We start from the raw sequence: 16507 nt of genomic DNA, 5'->3' as shown, positions 1-16507 counted from the left end.
TCAATGGGTTAAGCCTATGCCTTTGGCTCAGATCAGATCCTAGGGTCCTGGAATCAAGCCCCGCATGGGGCTCTCTGCTCAGCAGCGAGCTTGCTTTCCCCTCTCTCTCTGCCTGCCTCTCTGCCTACTTGTGATCTCTCTGTCAAACAAATAAAATCTTAAAAAAAAACAACAACTATTTGCGAATGATGTTCTCTTACCAGTTATTTTGCAGAAGTAGAGATAGTTTCAATTTGGGGTCATAGAGGAGAAAGCCAACTAATGGAAAGCTCACTAAATCATTAGTCAGTGTTTCATATTTTCCTTATCATCCGTTAGTATTCCCTATACTGTCACTTTAAGGAGTCAATGGGAAATTGTAGGATTAGGTTTCGATAACTACTGGGAGGCTGGAAGCTTTGTGTTTAAGCACTTAGGCTTCTTCTGTCTGAAGCCTGTCCTGTCATTTATTCACTCTCTGACCTTTGGCAGAATCCTTGAATTCTCTGGAATTTTATTTCCTTATGGGGATAATAAAAGTACATATCTCATAGAGGTTTTGTGTAAACCTAAAAAGAGGTCATAAACAATGACTGGCATATAATAAGCATCCATAATAATAACAAAAATAGTAGATAACACTTTTATAGTAATTGTGCCAGGCCCTGTTAAAGAACTTTATATGTACTATTAGTTATTATTAGATTAACTGATTCCAGTTTCAGGATTTAGTTTAGTAAACTGTTTTAAGAAGAAGACAGGAGATGGTGAAAGGATTTATGCTCCTTAAACTTATTTGCATATTTTCCAATGTAAGTCACAGGGACTCTTTCCCGGTAGGCAGAGAAAGCAAGACATGGAGGGTTTAGAAAGATATATACGATATCATCTCCATTGGACAGCAGAATTTAAGGCATGTACTATGCAGTTGGGCATTTCAGCGGAAATTAAGAATTGGCAGGTTTTGCTTCTCAACTGCTACTCATTTTAAGGAATCCTGAATCATGCTGAATCATAGCATTTTAGCTGGTCCTCCCTCAGGACACTTAATACTTTCTTTTTTTTTTCTCTTTAAGATTTATTTATTAATTTGAGAGAGAGAGAGAACAGAAGCAGAGAGAAGCAGAGCCCCCCCTGGGCAGGGAGCCTGATGCGGGATTTGATCCCAGGACCCTGAGATTGTGACCTGAGCAGAAGGCACAGGCACCCCCACTTAGTACTTTCTTATGGTCCATTTCATCTTGCGAGATCTTCTGGGGAAAGGTCTACATCTGAGCTAGTTATCTTTGTAACAGTTAACAGTGCTGAGCACAAAAAGTGGGAAAGACTGGGTAAGACTGAATACTGGAAGGGAGGAGGGGGAGAAAACATATTTTTAGAGGAGGGACTCTTTCTTCATATATAGTTGGCAGTTTATCTTTTGAGTAGGCTGGCTTTTTCCTTTCTTCTTTTCAAGCATCTCTAGTGAAATAGGTATACCCAAGGGCATATCCAGACAACACAAACGAGTATACTTAAATTCCATCATAAACCTCTGGAGACAGAATGCCTCATGATCAGTGTGGCTATGTTAATAGTAATAGTTATTGCAGAAAGCTGGATGCCAGGTAGAGAAGAGCCATTACCTATTACCAGAGCTAAGCAGCAAAAACCACATTACATTTCCATTCCTTCCACTTTAGTCTTTTGAAACCTGCAAAACCTTATGTCCACTGTCTATTTTACATTCACCCTCTTTTTAAAAAAATTTTTTTAACATTAGGAACATTCTGTCCCTGCATCTATAATAAATATCAAACATTTATGTAAGCTGTGGTTGGAATGATAAATAAAAATCAGGTCAAAAATAGGAATTGATGGTTACTATGATAATTTAACTAGTCTTCCTGGCGTGGCTTGGATGCATACAAGGTGGACTTCCTTCGTTTAGCCTCTTGCATTATACTGACTCACTGCTGGGGCTTAGGAAATCACTACTTAAGTGTCTGCAAATGCCGCACTACTACTTACCTGGAGATATTATAAAGATTAATCAGTTAGGGAGGGGAAATCTATAAAGCTGAGTAAGCTTCTTGGTAATAAAACCATGTAAGCACAAAACAGTTTTATTATTGGTAACTCTGGTGTTATAAAATTCAATATACAAACTGCTAGGCAGTTCAATCTTATTGGAAGATTGGGACCCTTTCAAACTGAATTTTCATATGTTTTTACTTTAATTTTCTTGGCTAAAAAAAGCTTGCAAAAAAAAAATCACTGGCCCTTGAAATAGGTGATTCACTCTTTGATGATTGCTATCCTTCATTAAGCGCTGTGTTGAGCACAACTTGCTAAATGCACTATACAGTGATTAAGCACTAGTGATTTGAATCCAGGTTTAATGCCTTATTCTCAACACCTGTGCTCTTAACCACTGTGTCTTCCTACCAACATGATTTCAAAAGTCATACAGCCTGGGGACTGGGAGGATTCAATGGGATGAGACCAAGGGCAAAGGACGGGTAAAGTCTTCACAGCTACTCACCGAACTAATGCTACAAACAAGGACTGTTTATGACGGTTTTAACATCTTAATAGATCTGTGCAATTAATTTCAAATAAGATGCTCATTAAAGGAATGAAAAGTAAATTTCTGGGATATACCAGCCAACAACTTGGCAGCTTACCAACCTTGAGGAGCATATTAAGTTAATAGGTGACTATAGTAATTTCAGGGCTTTTAGAGCTCAAGAGACTGGGGGGGGGGGTTCTTCAATTTTTTCTCCTCTTTTTAACAAAAGTCATTTCAAGATGGTACACAAAAGTCTTGAAATTTTAGTTCACATTCAACAATTTATATCTATGACTACGTATCCAGGCTTTCTTGGAGAAGATACGAAATCTCAACTAAAGCCATTCCTGAAAATGATAGCCCAGGCCAGATGGATCTCCTGGCACACCGTGTGACCCTCTTGAGTCGCAGGGAATGTGACTCATCAATGTGTTAAATGGTCACAAGGTGTGTTGTGGGGCAGAGAAGTCTCAGGGCCATTCCTTCGGCGTCTTCACACCCTCCGCAGGGCAGGTCCCTTTCCCTCCTGGGGAGCATTTTGTGAGCGTTGTTGGTGCTAGTTTATCTGTTAAGAGCTTTAAGCATCAGGGCTTCCAGGCTCTGCCTAGGCTCACACAAAAACCAAAACAAAACTTAGGGCCTGTGACCTACAGCCACAGCAACTTCTGTCAGTTGGCTGCCGCGACCTTTCCCTAAACTGAGATGTGTGTTATTAGGAAATGGGTCCTAGCTCTGAAAATCCCAAACAGAGGTCTCCGAGCAGACCCTTTTTTCTGAGCCCCAAAAGGGATAGGGATTTTCCCTGATCCCACACTAATCACAGCCATTTCACTGAGACCCGCCCTCTAGCATCCCTGGTCGCCAGGCGCCGCGAGAGATCACAACGCTGGACACCCAAATTCCCCCCGGGTGGGGTGGAGCCTGGAATAAGCGGAAAGGGCCCAAGAAAGGTCGGGACCTGGGGTTCCGGGCGGGAAAGGCCGCGCGCAGGGCACGCCGGGAAAGGCCGTGGCGCGCAGAGGTAGAAGCCCGCCCCGCCCGGCGCCGCGCTCAAGCTGGGCGGCTCTCCTCTGGGGCGGCTCTGATTGGACGGCGGAGCTCCGCGTGCTGATTGGCCGCGTGGGCGAGGCGGAGGAGAGCCGTGCGCAGTGGCGTGTGTGGGGCCGTGTGCAGACCCGCGTGTGGCGCAGGCAAGGACCCTGAAAATAAACAGCCGCTACCTTGTGAGCCTCTTTTCACAGACCTGCGTCCGAGTCTCCGCCGCTGCGGGCCCGCTCAGACGCTGAAGGTGAGGGCCTAGAGCGGGGCCTGGGGTTGGGGGGAAGTCGCGGTGCGGGCCCTGGCCGAGGCGGACGGAGAGGTTGGGAGCGGTGAGGCGGCGATGGCGGCCGCACTCTGGCCTGCTCTGCTGCTGCGTCAGGCGGGAAACTCGGCTGCCACCGCCACCTCATGTTCAGCTTTCCGGCCTGCCGCAGTCGGGCGTCCCTGCCGCCTTTCCTTCCGTCTTGGGAAGCTGGGTCGCCGCGCCTCGGGGCCTCTTCCAGAGCCAAGGCCGCACCCCAGGCCGCAGCCTCACAGCAAAAGAGGCCCCAGCCCGTGCGCCCTTGGGACTGAGGCCCTGAGACTTCGAGGGTCGCGGAATGCTGGCCGGAGGGTCGATTTGGCGGGAACTTCTTGGAAGGAGGCTGTGTGGTGGGAAAAGGACCCTGGTGTGGTTGGAGGGGGGGATGGGTTTTGGTATTTATGCAGGCCATGTGCTGGGGTAGTGGGTCTGGCGGGCCATGTGCCAAGGGTTGTGATGGGCTAAGAAAAGGGTCACTGGAGACGCGCTTGGGTTTAGAGTGGTGGGATAGTCCGCCAGAAGGCCCGAGAATCTTCGAAATTCGTACTCTCCATACTTGAATTTTTATCGTGGTTCAAATGCTAGGTTACTTCTCTTAACATTGCAATTCAAAAAAGCGGTAGATAGGTCTTGCTTTCCGTGAATCAACGAAATCCAACCATTTCGTGGATTAAACAAATACAACTTAATTTGAAATTGAGATGTGAAAGTTGATGGACCAGTCCCCATCTAGATATTCCAAATGTGAAAACCTATTATAGGACGACATAATTGCCCACATTTGGGTTTGAGTGTTGATTTTATTATGGGTAAGGCATATGCTTGTTGCCACATGTTAACCACATGTTCTCAGCCACAGGGCACTTCCAAAGGAAGTGACTACATCTGATCTTGGAGGTCTTAGAAAAAGCAAATACTGCTCAGTAGTCCTCTGTGACTTGGGATAGTGTGTTTCAGTCATTATCCAGAAAGAGCCATAGAGAAGGTAAGAAGCCAGGAGTCTGGATAAATTTACATCCTACATCCTCATCATACCCCAGAGTATACAAATTTAAAAAAAAAAAGTTTCCTTCTTTCCTATTGTTGGATCTCATTTTTGAAAGAAATATAACCAGTTAATTTCCGCATGGAGGAGTTACCATAAATTAAGATAGCAACTTGGTTACTTTTGCCCAAACACTATAAATTGCATGTACCATTTTGCGGGCTTTTAAAAGATGTATGAGATGAAATTCTTACCTCTTAGGCTTTTTTTTCCTTCTGCAGAGCTGTCATTTTCAGTGCTTAAAAGATCACTCTGATCATGGTTTAATCAAATCCCTACAAAAGCGATGTACCTATGTACACGCTGTGTTTAGCTTGTTGAGCCTGATTCTTGTCTACAAGGAGCTCTCTGTACTGGAATATAAAAAAAATAATTTATTAGATTCCCAAGGGCTGAATTAAGGACTTAAAATTTTTTCCAAATCACAACTCTTGGCAGCAGGGTTGTTTTTTTGTTTTGTTTTTTTTAAAGCTAACAGTTTATGTTTGTGTACTTATCTGCATGTGTCACATTGGAAAACTTGGGTAAGTCTTAGCAGCCTAAAGGTCCACGTTTTCATACTGATGGGAGGTAATGTGTTTCAAACAGATGTAGAGTTTCTGTCAAATATTTTGAGCCAAATCCGTGGAAGACCAAAGGGCATTTATTTCACTAGCGTTTGAACAACTGGATCTCTTCTTTAAGATATTATAAATGGGTTTTGTAAATGGTTATATGACTTTGGATTATTTTGCCTTTTTAAAAAAATCTAATAAAAATATGTGGTATGTATATGAGAAGTTACCGGATTGGTGCTTAAAAGCGATAGAACTACAGTTTGAATAATTGGAATGGTCTGTTAGCTAAGCACTTGACCACAAGAGAGATTTTGCAGTTTTTTTTCCCCCTCTTGCGAGAGAGAGAGTTTTTAAAAATTGTTGGCTTCTTTCCTCTTCCTAGCCTTCTGACAGTAAGTGGAGAGCCAGAAGACTGATGCCAAGGCATCCTGGTCTGCTATGTGGAGAATGCTCTTTCCCTACTGTCTGACTTAATAGAACTCCTATTCTGGCAGTGTCAGTTGCTGCTGCAGTAAGGGCATGCTTGTGAGAATTCAGTAAGCTGTGCATCATTTTTGTGTTGTGAAGAACTGCTGGAATAATAAAGTGAGAGCTTGTGGCCACCAAAATTTAAGTTGTAAGTAGGTAGAATCTGTTAAGCAGTAGTATGAAAGTGTAGTATAGTGCTCACCTGGAGTGGCTCCATAATTACAAATGAGGCTGTTAACTGGTGAAATCAGGTTGCCAGTCTTTGGTTCTGTGGTGACACTCTTTAAGTTCTACCACAAAGAAGGTTGAGAAAATCTGTCTTGGCTTAAAATTCAGGAAAGCTGTGTGATGGTATACTGTGAATAAATTAATACATGACAGTGGGTTTTTAAAAGGTTGATGAGTTCTAGTTTCAGTTTACCTAAAAAGAAGATTTTTGGCATTACAAATTAACATGTTTTAACACAGTCTCAGATCTTCAGTCTCCTTGTCAGTAAAATGGGAACAAGAATACCTTAACTTGCAGGGTTGTAAGGATTACAGATAATATGTTTATTAACCTTTGAGTCATAGTAGATATTTAGTTATTAAAACCCTTTGGGGTAATCAGGGCAGGAACCAGGGTGAAAACCCAGAATCACTCCCAGTATTAAACTCTGGTCTCCTTTATTCTGGCCAGAATGCAGGCAGTGTACAGCGTAACTTGCTTCCTTCCTTTCTGTCTGTAGTTTATCTATCTTAAGGGTCTGAAGTGTTTCAGTACCATGTTGGAACACTAAACTGATTTATTAGAGCCTAATGATGAGTACCTTCAGAGGGGCAAAAGCTCCCCTATGATGTGGATATAGTTAGGTCAGCAGCATGAATGAGTCAGGGATAACCCTACACTTAAGGGAAATAACAGGAGATACAGTAAATGTGGATACACAACAGCTAGGTTATGAAAACCATGTAAAGCAATAGAGAGCCAGATCCACAAAAAACTTGCCCCCCCCCCACTTGCCCGTTACTACTTATTTAAATACATTTATAGCCAGAGTTAGGGTCTTAACTGGGATTCACATTGTTAGTCTTGAAAGTGTGCTGTTAAGATTTAAGTAGTTTACTAGCTTTGTACTTAGTATCAGAAATGGTGGAACACTTACATTGATAAAGACAAGTTAGTATAATCAATAATGTTTTCGTATCAATTCCAGAATTTAAGCCTAGATGAGTGTAAAATAGTCGGACCTCTTAATTATATATGGTCTCTCAGTGGATTTTCGGTCTTTTCAAGTGGTATCTTGACTGTCTTACTGCTGCCTGGCATGCCACATTCTCCTGCATTTCTTTTTTCTTTTTAAGATTTTTAAATTTTATTTATTTGACGGGGACACAGTGAGAGAAGGAACACAAGCAGGGGAGTGGGAGAGGGACAAGCAGGCCCCCTGCCAAGCAGGGAGCCTGATGCAGGACTCCATCCCAGGACTCTGGGATCAGGACCTGAGCAGAAGGCATTCACTCAACCACTGAGCCACCCAGGCACCCCTCCTGCATTTCTTTAAGCTGGTTTGTGTCATGAAAATGTGAAGTGGAAACTAAATAACTGGTTTCTGTTGTTGGAAATATAAAGTCGTTTGGCATTATTACCCAATTTTTCTTACGTCTTCATTCCATTTAGGAAGTAGACTTCGAGATGGGAAACTTGACTATAAGCAGAGTGTGCCCTGTTGTAAGCTGCTCTATAGGCATTGCACTGGGTTCTAATCCACCTGTAAGCAGTCTAACTTAATTGAGGGAAGAGTAGAAAGACTAAACGGGGGACATAAACCCATAAAGTTTTTAAGTTGGACACCTGTTAAGGACAAGATCCCTGGTAACAATCCTTATTACAGATCAGTTTTATCATTTTTTTTCCTGAAAAGGACAGACTTTAAATTGTCTGAGGTAACACAGCAGGTGTTACCCAGGCTTACCTGTTAAAAGAGTTTCCAGATCTTTACTGTGTGACAGTGATAGTTGCTGTAGATACAAGCAATGATTTTTAGCAGCAAAAAGAAGGAAATACATGCTCTCCTTCTGCCTGGCAACAGTGAAAATACAGCATTTTGTCTTTTATCTTTATTAGTAGATATGTCTTGTAGCATTCCATAAAATACTAGAGGTCTAGTAGATTGTGAATTCCTGGAGTAATAGAATTTTATTAGATAATCCGAAATAAACATTTTTTGAGAGTGATAGTACATCCTCATTGAGAACATAATTTAAAAATACATAACCTTGGGACGCCTGGGTGGCTCAGTGGGTTAAAGCCTCTGCCTTCGGCTCAGGTCATGATCCCGGGATCCTTGGATCGAGTCCCACATCGGGCTCTCAGCTCAGCGGGGAGCCTGCTTCCTCCTCTCTCTCTCTGCCTGACACTGCCTAATTGTGATCTGTCAAATAAATAAATAAAATCTTAAAAAAAAATACATAACCTTTTTTTTACTTTTTTTAAGATTTTATGACACAGCACACAAACGGGCAGGAAGGGCAGAGGGAGAGGAAGCAGCAGACTTCCCACTGAGCAGGGAGCCCAACTTGCAGATCTATCCCATGACCCTGGGATCATGAGCTGAAGGCAGATGCCCAACTGACTGAGCCACGCAGGTGCTCCTACATTGTTACTTTAAATTAATGGTGCAGTAACTCTTGTGATAGCAAGAATTTAGGTGTTAGTACTTGGTTAGATTGGGTTGACTCTGTACAAGAAACAGTTTGTTTCATTTGGCAAATGATTATTAATTGTCCCCTTCCCGGAAGCAGTTAAAGTACTGAGTGTAACTTCTACTAAAAGGATAATTGTATGGGGTGTTGTGATTGAAAGGTGAATTACTTGTTCTCTGCCCTCAGGAATATGATAAAAGTCAATATAGTAGTGTCATCAGACAGATACCAATAAAGTACTGTCAGCTTTAATAGGAAAGAGAGTTCCAGTCTAGGAGATGTGGTCAGATTCTTTTATAAGAGTTGGCATTTGAGTTGGCCATTGAAGGTTGGAAAAGGTTGTGACAGGTGGAGAGGGCAGCGGCAGCACAGTACAGCAAAATTCCAGCCAGGAGTAGTCATAGGCAGTGAGAATCACAGAACTATAATTCTTGACGGTCTTACCTTACTGCCTCTTTTCATAGGGAATAGCATATAATTCTCTATAAAGACCTTTTAATTAACTACATTTTGCATATAAGATGAATATTAGTAAGGGGACCTTCTTCTAGGATAAATGATTGGTCTCTAAAACATAGTGGGAATCAGTTGGTTTAATGTTACTGATGAGACAGATCTATCACAGGAGACTAAGTGAAAATGTAGAACAGCTAATTGACTGTGATTGGTTTGACCAAAGGGGGAGAAGGCAGATTGCAAATACATTACCTAAGCCCACTGGGAAGAACTTTGAGAAAGCATATGGCCTACTGATGATGGGTCTTTGGGATGTTAATGAAATGTTTCTTTCCCTTTAAGACTTCATTTTTTGTTTTGTTTTGTTTTTTGACCTGGATTTATTCCAGTAAACAAAATTATGTGAGACTAAAATTTGTTGATGGCAAAGCAAATATCTAAAACTAGTTAAAGTGTATAAAGTTGCCTATCTCTTTAGTAGAGTTGTTAATTACTGTCTAAATGGAGAAATACTGCTTTCCCTAAATAATTTGTGGTTCATATAGAAATGATTATACTTTAACCAAATTTCAATTAGGAATTAGGGTGAGGAGAAGAAGTAGAGTGTAGTGTTTAATCTTTAAATGTTATTTTAACTAATTGTCTTCTTTCCAGAAGTACTTTTCCTGTGATTTCTTTTTCTTCCTGTTCATTTTGGATCTGGTTCCTGTGCATTGAGATAAGACAAAATGGAGAAACAATTCATGAAAAACTGTACACATAGATGAATCAATTTGGGGGGGTGTGGTATCTTCTTTTTACTTATTTATTTGACAGAGAGGGAGAAGCAGGCTCCCTGAGTAAGGAGCCAGATGGGAGCTCCATCTCAGGACCCTGGGATCATGACCCAAGCTGAAGGGTAGAAGGGTAGGTGCTTCACTGAGCCACCCAGGCACCCAGAGAAATCAGTTCTTGAGTGGTTTTTTAAACTCCTATTTCTATGCTGAAAGTAAACCTACTTTATATACATGATGATTCATTGTAACATATTTCTTTTGTAGTTTATTATAGAATAAAGTGTTCTTTTAAAGCATCAGTCTAAAGGGGTGATTGAAAGTAGCTTTAGAAATATGTATTAAGGGACGCCTGGGTGGCTCAGTTGGTTAAGCAGCTGCCTTCAGCTCAGGTTATGATCCCAGCATCCTGGGATTGAGTCCCACATCAGGCTCCTTGCTCCGCAGGGAGCCTGCTTCTCCCTCTGACTCTGCCTTCCACTCTGTCTGCCTGTGCTTGCTCTCGCTTGCTCTCTCTCTCTCTCTCTGACAAATAAATAAATAAAATCTTAAAAAAAAGAAATGTGTATTGAATATGATTATGATATTTTTTAAAAGATAAGTTAATCTTGTTTACATATATATTAGTAAATGTAATTTTTTAAAAGATCTTATTAGAGGGGTGCCTGGGTGGCTCAGTGGGTTAAAGCCTCTGCCTTTGGCTCAGGTCATGATCCCATGGACCTGGGATCAAGCTCTGCATCTGGCTCTCTGCTCCGCCAGGAGCCTGCTTGCCTGCTGCTTCTTCTCGCTCTCTCTCTGCCTACTTGTGATCTCTCTCTGTCAAATAAATAAATAAAATCTTAAAAAAAAAAAAAGATCTTATTAGAGCGTGAACAAGTGGGAGAGGGAGAAGCAGACTCCCTGCAGACCAGCAGCGCTTGATCCCAAGACCCAGAGATCATACCTGAGCCTAAGCGGACACTTAACTGACTGAGCCAACCAGGAGCCCTATACATATATAATATTTATGATTCGTTTAGAGAGTGAGTGTGGGGGGGCAGGGGAGAGAACCTCCAGCAGATTCCCTGCTGTAGGAGGAGTCTGACACAGGGCTTGACCTCACAACCCTGAGGTCATGACCTGAGCCAGAATCAAGAGTTGGACACTGAACTGACTGAGCCAGCCAGGAGCCCCTCTTGTTTAAATATTAAATGATAAAATACTCAGGACTTGTCAGATTGCCTGTATTACCTTATAAAAGGAAGTGATCATTTCTGTGCAAAGAATTCATTGACAGCAGTAGTTAAATGTGCTTAAATTGGTCTGGCTATAATAAACTGGAGAAGATGCAAAATGAAAAGGAGGGTACAAGGTACCATAAGCAGCTCTTTTCTGTGATCTTTTTATTTTTTATTATTTTTTATCCTAACTCTTCTTTTTGGTGGTAACCAGTACTTTATATGACTTAAAAGGCAAATACTAGTAAAAAAAAAAAAAAAAAAAAGTAATCTCATGCTTTGCAAAAACACATTTTTAATCTTTATTGGCTGTTTTCTTCCTTTTTTTTTTTTTTAAGATTTTATGTATTTATTTGACAGAGATCACATTAGGCAGAGAGGCAGGCAGAGAGAGGAAGGGAAGCAGGCTCCCTACTGAGCAGAGAGCCCGATGTGGGGCTTGATCCCAGGATCCTGGGATCATAACCTGAGCCGAAGCCAGAGGCTTTAACTCACTGAGCCACCCAGGTGCCCCTGGCTGCTTTCTTCTGACTAGAAATGTGCTTTATGTATCCTGAAACCACTAACCTTTTTTTTTTTTTTTTTTTTTTTTTTTTTTAAGATTTTATTTGAAGGGTGGGGAGGGAGAGAGAATCTTAAGCAGATTCTCTGCTGATCTGCCTATGAGATCATGACCTGAGTCATTTTAAATCACAAGTTGGACACCTAACTGAGCCACTCAGTACCCCTGAAACCACTAACTCTTAAGTATCCCATGCTGGTCCCTGCCTGTCCTTCCCCCCCCCCCCCCAGCCCATTTTTGGTAATGTGTTTATATGCCAAGTAGCAGGAATTGATAAAAAGATCCCTTTGAAAACTTACCCTGAATCTGATTGTAGATACTTGGGGTAAGTATTGAGTTCTTTTGAATATTTGACAATGGAAACGTCTGAAACTGAACTTAGCTTAATTTTTAGTTAGTGGATTCTCTATAACTTAGCAATGAACTGGTTACTGAAAGGGTGGTGGGGAGGGGGGACTTTAGCATTTCACTGTCACTTGAATTTTGGTACTGTGGTTGACTTGGATAATTACACTCTCTAGTCAGTCTTAGTTGTTTTGCTAGATCATGGTGCTTATCTTTGAGAGGGTAGTTTAAAAACTTGGTGTACCATGGGTTGACACTGGGAATAGGGTAAAGATACTGAGATGTGGAAGTTACTATGCTGCATTATTCTGAGCTAATTTGTTTTTTAAAAACCACTTTCCTAGGAGTTCCATTCTATTCTAGGAATAGTTCCTGTTTATTTTTAGATTGTTACATAAGTAGTATAAAATTCATTTGCTTTAGTGGGAGTTTTGGCCCCCTTGTAAATAATACCCAATAAAGGAATCCGTTGTGACATTCCAGATAGCCTTGTTTGAAATGTAAAACTACAGGAAAATTGGGAAAGAAGAGAATAAAAGAAAAAAAAAAAGGTCCTGGGCTTTAGATGGTTTTGATACTTTGGTGTACCCTTTTGTTGTTTTTCTAATATTTTTAACATATTGTATCTTCTAGAGAAAATTTATATCCTGCATTTCTTTTAACATGTCTGCTGTAAAGAGTCTGCAGACAAGTGCTGTGGTTAACCAGGCACTGTTAGATGCTAAAGTTAGAAAGTTTCTCTTTAGCTACCCCTCACTCTCAAAAGTACATACTGTGGTTCTGTTGTTTTGAGCTATTCCGATTTTATGACCATTAAATAACCAGTTGCTCAAAATAAAGTTGACTGGCTTGTAACCATGAAAATGTGGTCATTAAATTAGACCTGGAAGGAGATACTATTATTTCTTATATGGATGTGCATTCTATCACCCCATTAATAACTGAATAACATTTGTATTAGTCTACATATTCATAATTTAATGGTTTTAAAAATCAAATTATATCAAAACGTTTTACATTTTTTCAGTTTTACTATATTTCTTAATAGGCATATGATGCCTAAGTACATAGTTGTGTGACCCTTTTTCTAACCAGTATATATGCTGGCTTCCTTCAGAATAATTATCCAAAAATACACTAAAAGGGCAGTAAAAGCTAAAAGTAATTTCAAGTAATTTAACAATGTCATTTTTAATATTTCGAAGATCTAACTGCAGCCATGAGCAGCAATGAGTGTTTCAAGTGTGGACGATCTGGCCATTGGGCCCGGGAATGCCCTACTGGTGGAGGCCGTGGTCGTGGAATGAGAAGCCGTGGCAGAGGTGGTTTTACCTCGGATAGAGGTATTTTTGTCGAATAAAAAATTTTGAAGCACTTCAGTGTTTATTAGTATCAAGACTGGCCTAATTAGCCAAATTCTTTTGTTTTTGCCCAAAATAGGTTTCCAGTTTGTTTCCTCATCTCTTCCAGACATCTGTTATCGCTGTGGTGAGTCTGGTCATCTTGCCAAGGATTGTGATCTTCAAGAGGATGGTAAGTATTTAACACTTCTTTTCATACTCTTGTAGAATTTGGAAAGGTGAGCATGTACTACTGCTGCACATAGCATTGGGAAAGACTTAATACTTTTGAGGTTTTGTATTGTATGGCTTAAAACAAAGCAATGTTTTGTAAAGGTTTTATAGTCTTGGTCTGCTTCTTTTCCTTATTGTTGAAGCCTGCTATAACTGCGGTAGAGGTGGCCACATTGCCAAGGACTGCAAGGAGCCCAAGAGAGAGCGAGAGCAATGCTGCTACAACTGTGGCAAACCAGGCCATCTGGCTCGTGACTGTGACCATGCGGATGAGCAGAAGTGCTATTCTTGTGGAGAATTTGGACACATTCAGAAAGACTGCACCAAAGTGAAGTGCTATAGGTAAGTTAGAGTGTTGCTAGAGGAAGCCTTGTGGCAGAGATTATTTTAGAAGTGAGTTACGTATAAAATGGAAGGGACTTGGGGACCATTTACTGAAAGTTGGCTGTGACCAGATGATGATAATTTTCAGCATATGTAACCAGCAGCCTGTCTGTACATGAGTCACTGTTCTGCCATCAAGGCTTGTGGCTTATGGCAGCTGGACAACTTATACAACTTTGGAACTTTTAACGATTTTTTTTTTTTAAAGATTTTATTTATTTATTTGACAGAGAGAAATCACAAGTAATTGGAGAGGCAGGCAGAGAGAGAGAGAGGGAAGCAGGCTCCCTGCTGCGCAGAGAGCCCGATGCGGGACTCGATCCCAGGACCCTGAGATCATGACCTGAGCCGAAGGCAGCGGCTTAACCCACTGAGCCACCCAGGCGCCCCACTTTTAACGATTTAAAAATAAGAACTCTTATGCTGTAATTTGGAGTTTTCAGAGGCATTGTAGAAAACTGTTAATTCCCATATACAAATACTCTGTCCTATAACCAGAAATCTTTGTGGATAAAACATACAATAAAATGTACATATTTAAGGTATAAAACTTGGAAAGTTTTGGTAAGTATCTACCAGTGAAGTCTTAGAGATTAATTTGTATAAAGGTACATCTTGGGGTACCTGGCTGGCTCATTCAGAGGAGAGTGCAACTCTTGATCTTGGGGACATGATTTTGAGTCCTACCTGGGTTTAGAGATTACTTAAATACAACTTAAGAAGAAGGTACATCTTAGCCAATGTCATTGATTTTAGCATTTTGGAGGGAGAGAGAATCCCAAGCAGGTTCCATGCCCAGCACAGAATGGGGCTTAGGGCTCGATATCATGACTATGAGCTCATGACCTGGGCTGAAATTAAAAGTCAGTTGGTTAACCAGTTGAGCCATCCAGGTGTCCCTGTTTTTGGTGGATCTGTTAACGGTGAAAATTCTAATTTTATTTGGCTGCATAATTGAGTGCTTTGTTACTTAATTCCTGTTTCTGCTCTTAATTTAGGGGTTAATGAGACTCTTGAGGGAAAAAAATGCATTGCTTCATTGCTATGCTTTTTGTTCCTCAGTTACTATTGCTCCAGTACAGTTTTGCATTTTCGGAGTACATTGTGAAAACTCTCTCTCTTTTTTTTAAGGTGTGGTGAAACTGGTCACGTAGCCATCAACTGCAGCAAGACAAGTGAAGTCAACTGTTACCGCTGTGGCGAGTCAGGGCACCTTGCACGGGAATGCACAATTGAAGCCACAGCTTAATTATTTTCCTTTGTCGCCCCTCCTTTTTCTGATTGATGGTTGTATTATTTTCTCTGAATCCTCTTCACTGGCCAAAGGTTGGCGGATAGAGGCTACTCCCAGGCCAGTGAGCTTTACTTGCCGTGTAAAAGGAGGAAAGGGGTGGAAAAAAATCGACTTTCTGCATTTAACTACAAAAAAAAAAGTTTATGTTTAGTTTGGTAGAGGTGTTATGTATAATGCTTTGTTAAAGAACCCCCTTTCCGCGCCACTGGTGAATAGGGATTGAGGAATGGGAAGAGTTGAGTCAGACCAGTAAGCCCGTTCTGGGTTTCTTGGATATGTTCCCATGTAGGAGGTAAAACCAATTCTGGAAGTATTTATGAGCTTCCATAAATAACTTTAATTTTAGCATAATGATGGCCTTGGATTGTCTGACCTCAGTAGCTATTAAATAACATCAAGTAACATCTGTATCAGGCCCTACATAGAACATACAGTTGAGTGGGAGTAAACAAAATAAAAAGACAAACGTGTGTTAATGGCTGTGCGAGAAAAATCGGGATAAAGGCCTAAACAGGAACAACTTCATCACAGCGTTGATGCTGGATATACATAAGGTGATGGCAAAGGTTTAGAACACATTTTTTCAAAGACTAAATCTAAAACCCAGAGTAAACATCTATGCTCAGAGTTAGCATAATTTGGAGTTATTCAGGAATTGCAGAGAAATGCATTTTCACAGAAATCAAGATGTTATTTTTGTATACTATATCACTTAGACAACTGTGTTTCATTTGCTGTAATCAGTTTTTAAAAAGTCAGATGGAAAAAGCAACTGAAGTCCTAGAAAATAGAAATGTAATTTTAAACTATCCAATAAAGCTGGAGGAGGAAGGGGAGTTTGACTAAAGTTCTTTTTGTTTGTTTCAAATTTTCATTAATGTATATAGTGCAAAATGCCATATTAAAGAGGGGAATGTGGAGGACTAAAAGCTGACAGTTTGGACTTTTCTTTGTGTTCTAACCCAGTCATGTCTTCAATAATGAAAAACAGCTATTATAAGGAAGTATAGATCCTTTGGTGTCCTGTTATGCAGGGGATATAAAAAATTCCCTTTGTAACCCATTACAGTGCTGTCCTTTACCTCTATGTTCATTCTTGATAGTTTTAATGCCATTGTTATGTTTTAACATGTGATATTTTTCCTGGGCATCACAAGGATGTGAAATGTTTTTCATTTCTTGTCTCTAAGATTGTTATAGAGTTGAGACAAACCTTAGAAATTACTTGGTTTAATGAACAAACTCACTTTATAAATGAGTTCAAAGCTCATA

General features: G+C 40.7%; 1 protein-coding gene across 4 annotated transcripts; it reads left to right on the top strand.

The window, feature by feature from the left end:
* Positions 1–3658: 3658 nt before the first annotated feature.
* CNBP (CCHC-type zinc finger nucleic acid binding protein) lies at positions 3659–16169 on the top strand. 4 transcript variants are annotated; one of them, XM_059161890.1, is made up of 5 exons: positions 3659–3818; positions 13189–13305; positions 13424–13516; positions 13701–13899; positions 15073–16169. In XM_059161890.1, the coding sequence occupies exons 2-5, from the start codon at positions 13203–13205 to the stop codon at positions 15188–15190; spliced, it is 513 nt and encodes a 170-aa protein (XP_059017873.1). In that variant the 5' UTR covers positions 3659–3818; positions 13189–13202; the 3' UTR covers positions 15191–16169. The 4 variants fall into 4 exon arrangements, with proteins under 4 accessions (XP_059017873.1, XP_059017872.1, XP_059017871.1 ...); XM_059161889.1 differs by having other exon boundaries at positions 13698–13899; XM_059161888.1 differs by having other exon boundaries at positions 13189–13326.
* Positions 16170–16507: the final 338 nt, after the last annotated feature.

The sequence above is a fragment of the Mustela lutreola genome, chromosome 2, assembly GCF_030435805.1.
Source record: "Mustela lutreola isolate mMusLut2 chromosome 2, mMusLut2.pri, whole genome shotgun sequence".
NCBI classification, from domain to species: domain Eukaryota; kingdom Metazoa; phylum Chordata; class Mammalia; order Carnivora; family Mustelidae; genus Mustela; species Mustela lutreola.
The sequence above is the reverse complement of the archived record's forward strand: the minus strand, read 5'-3'. Positions and strand labels throughout refer to the sequence as shown.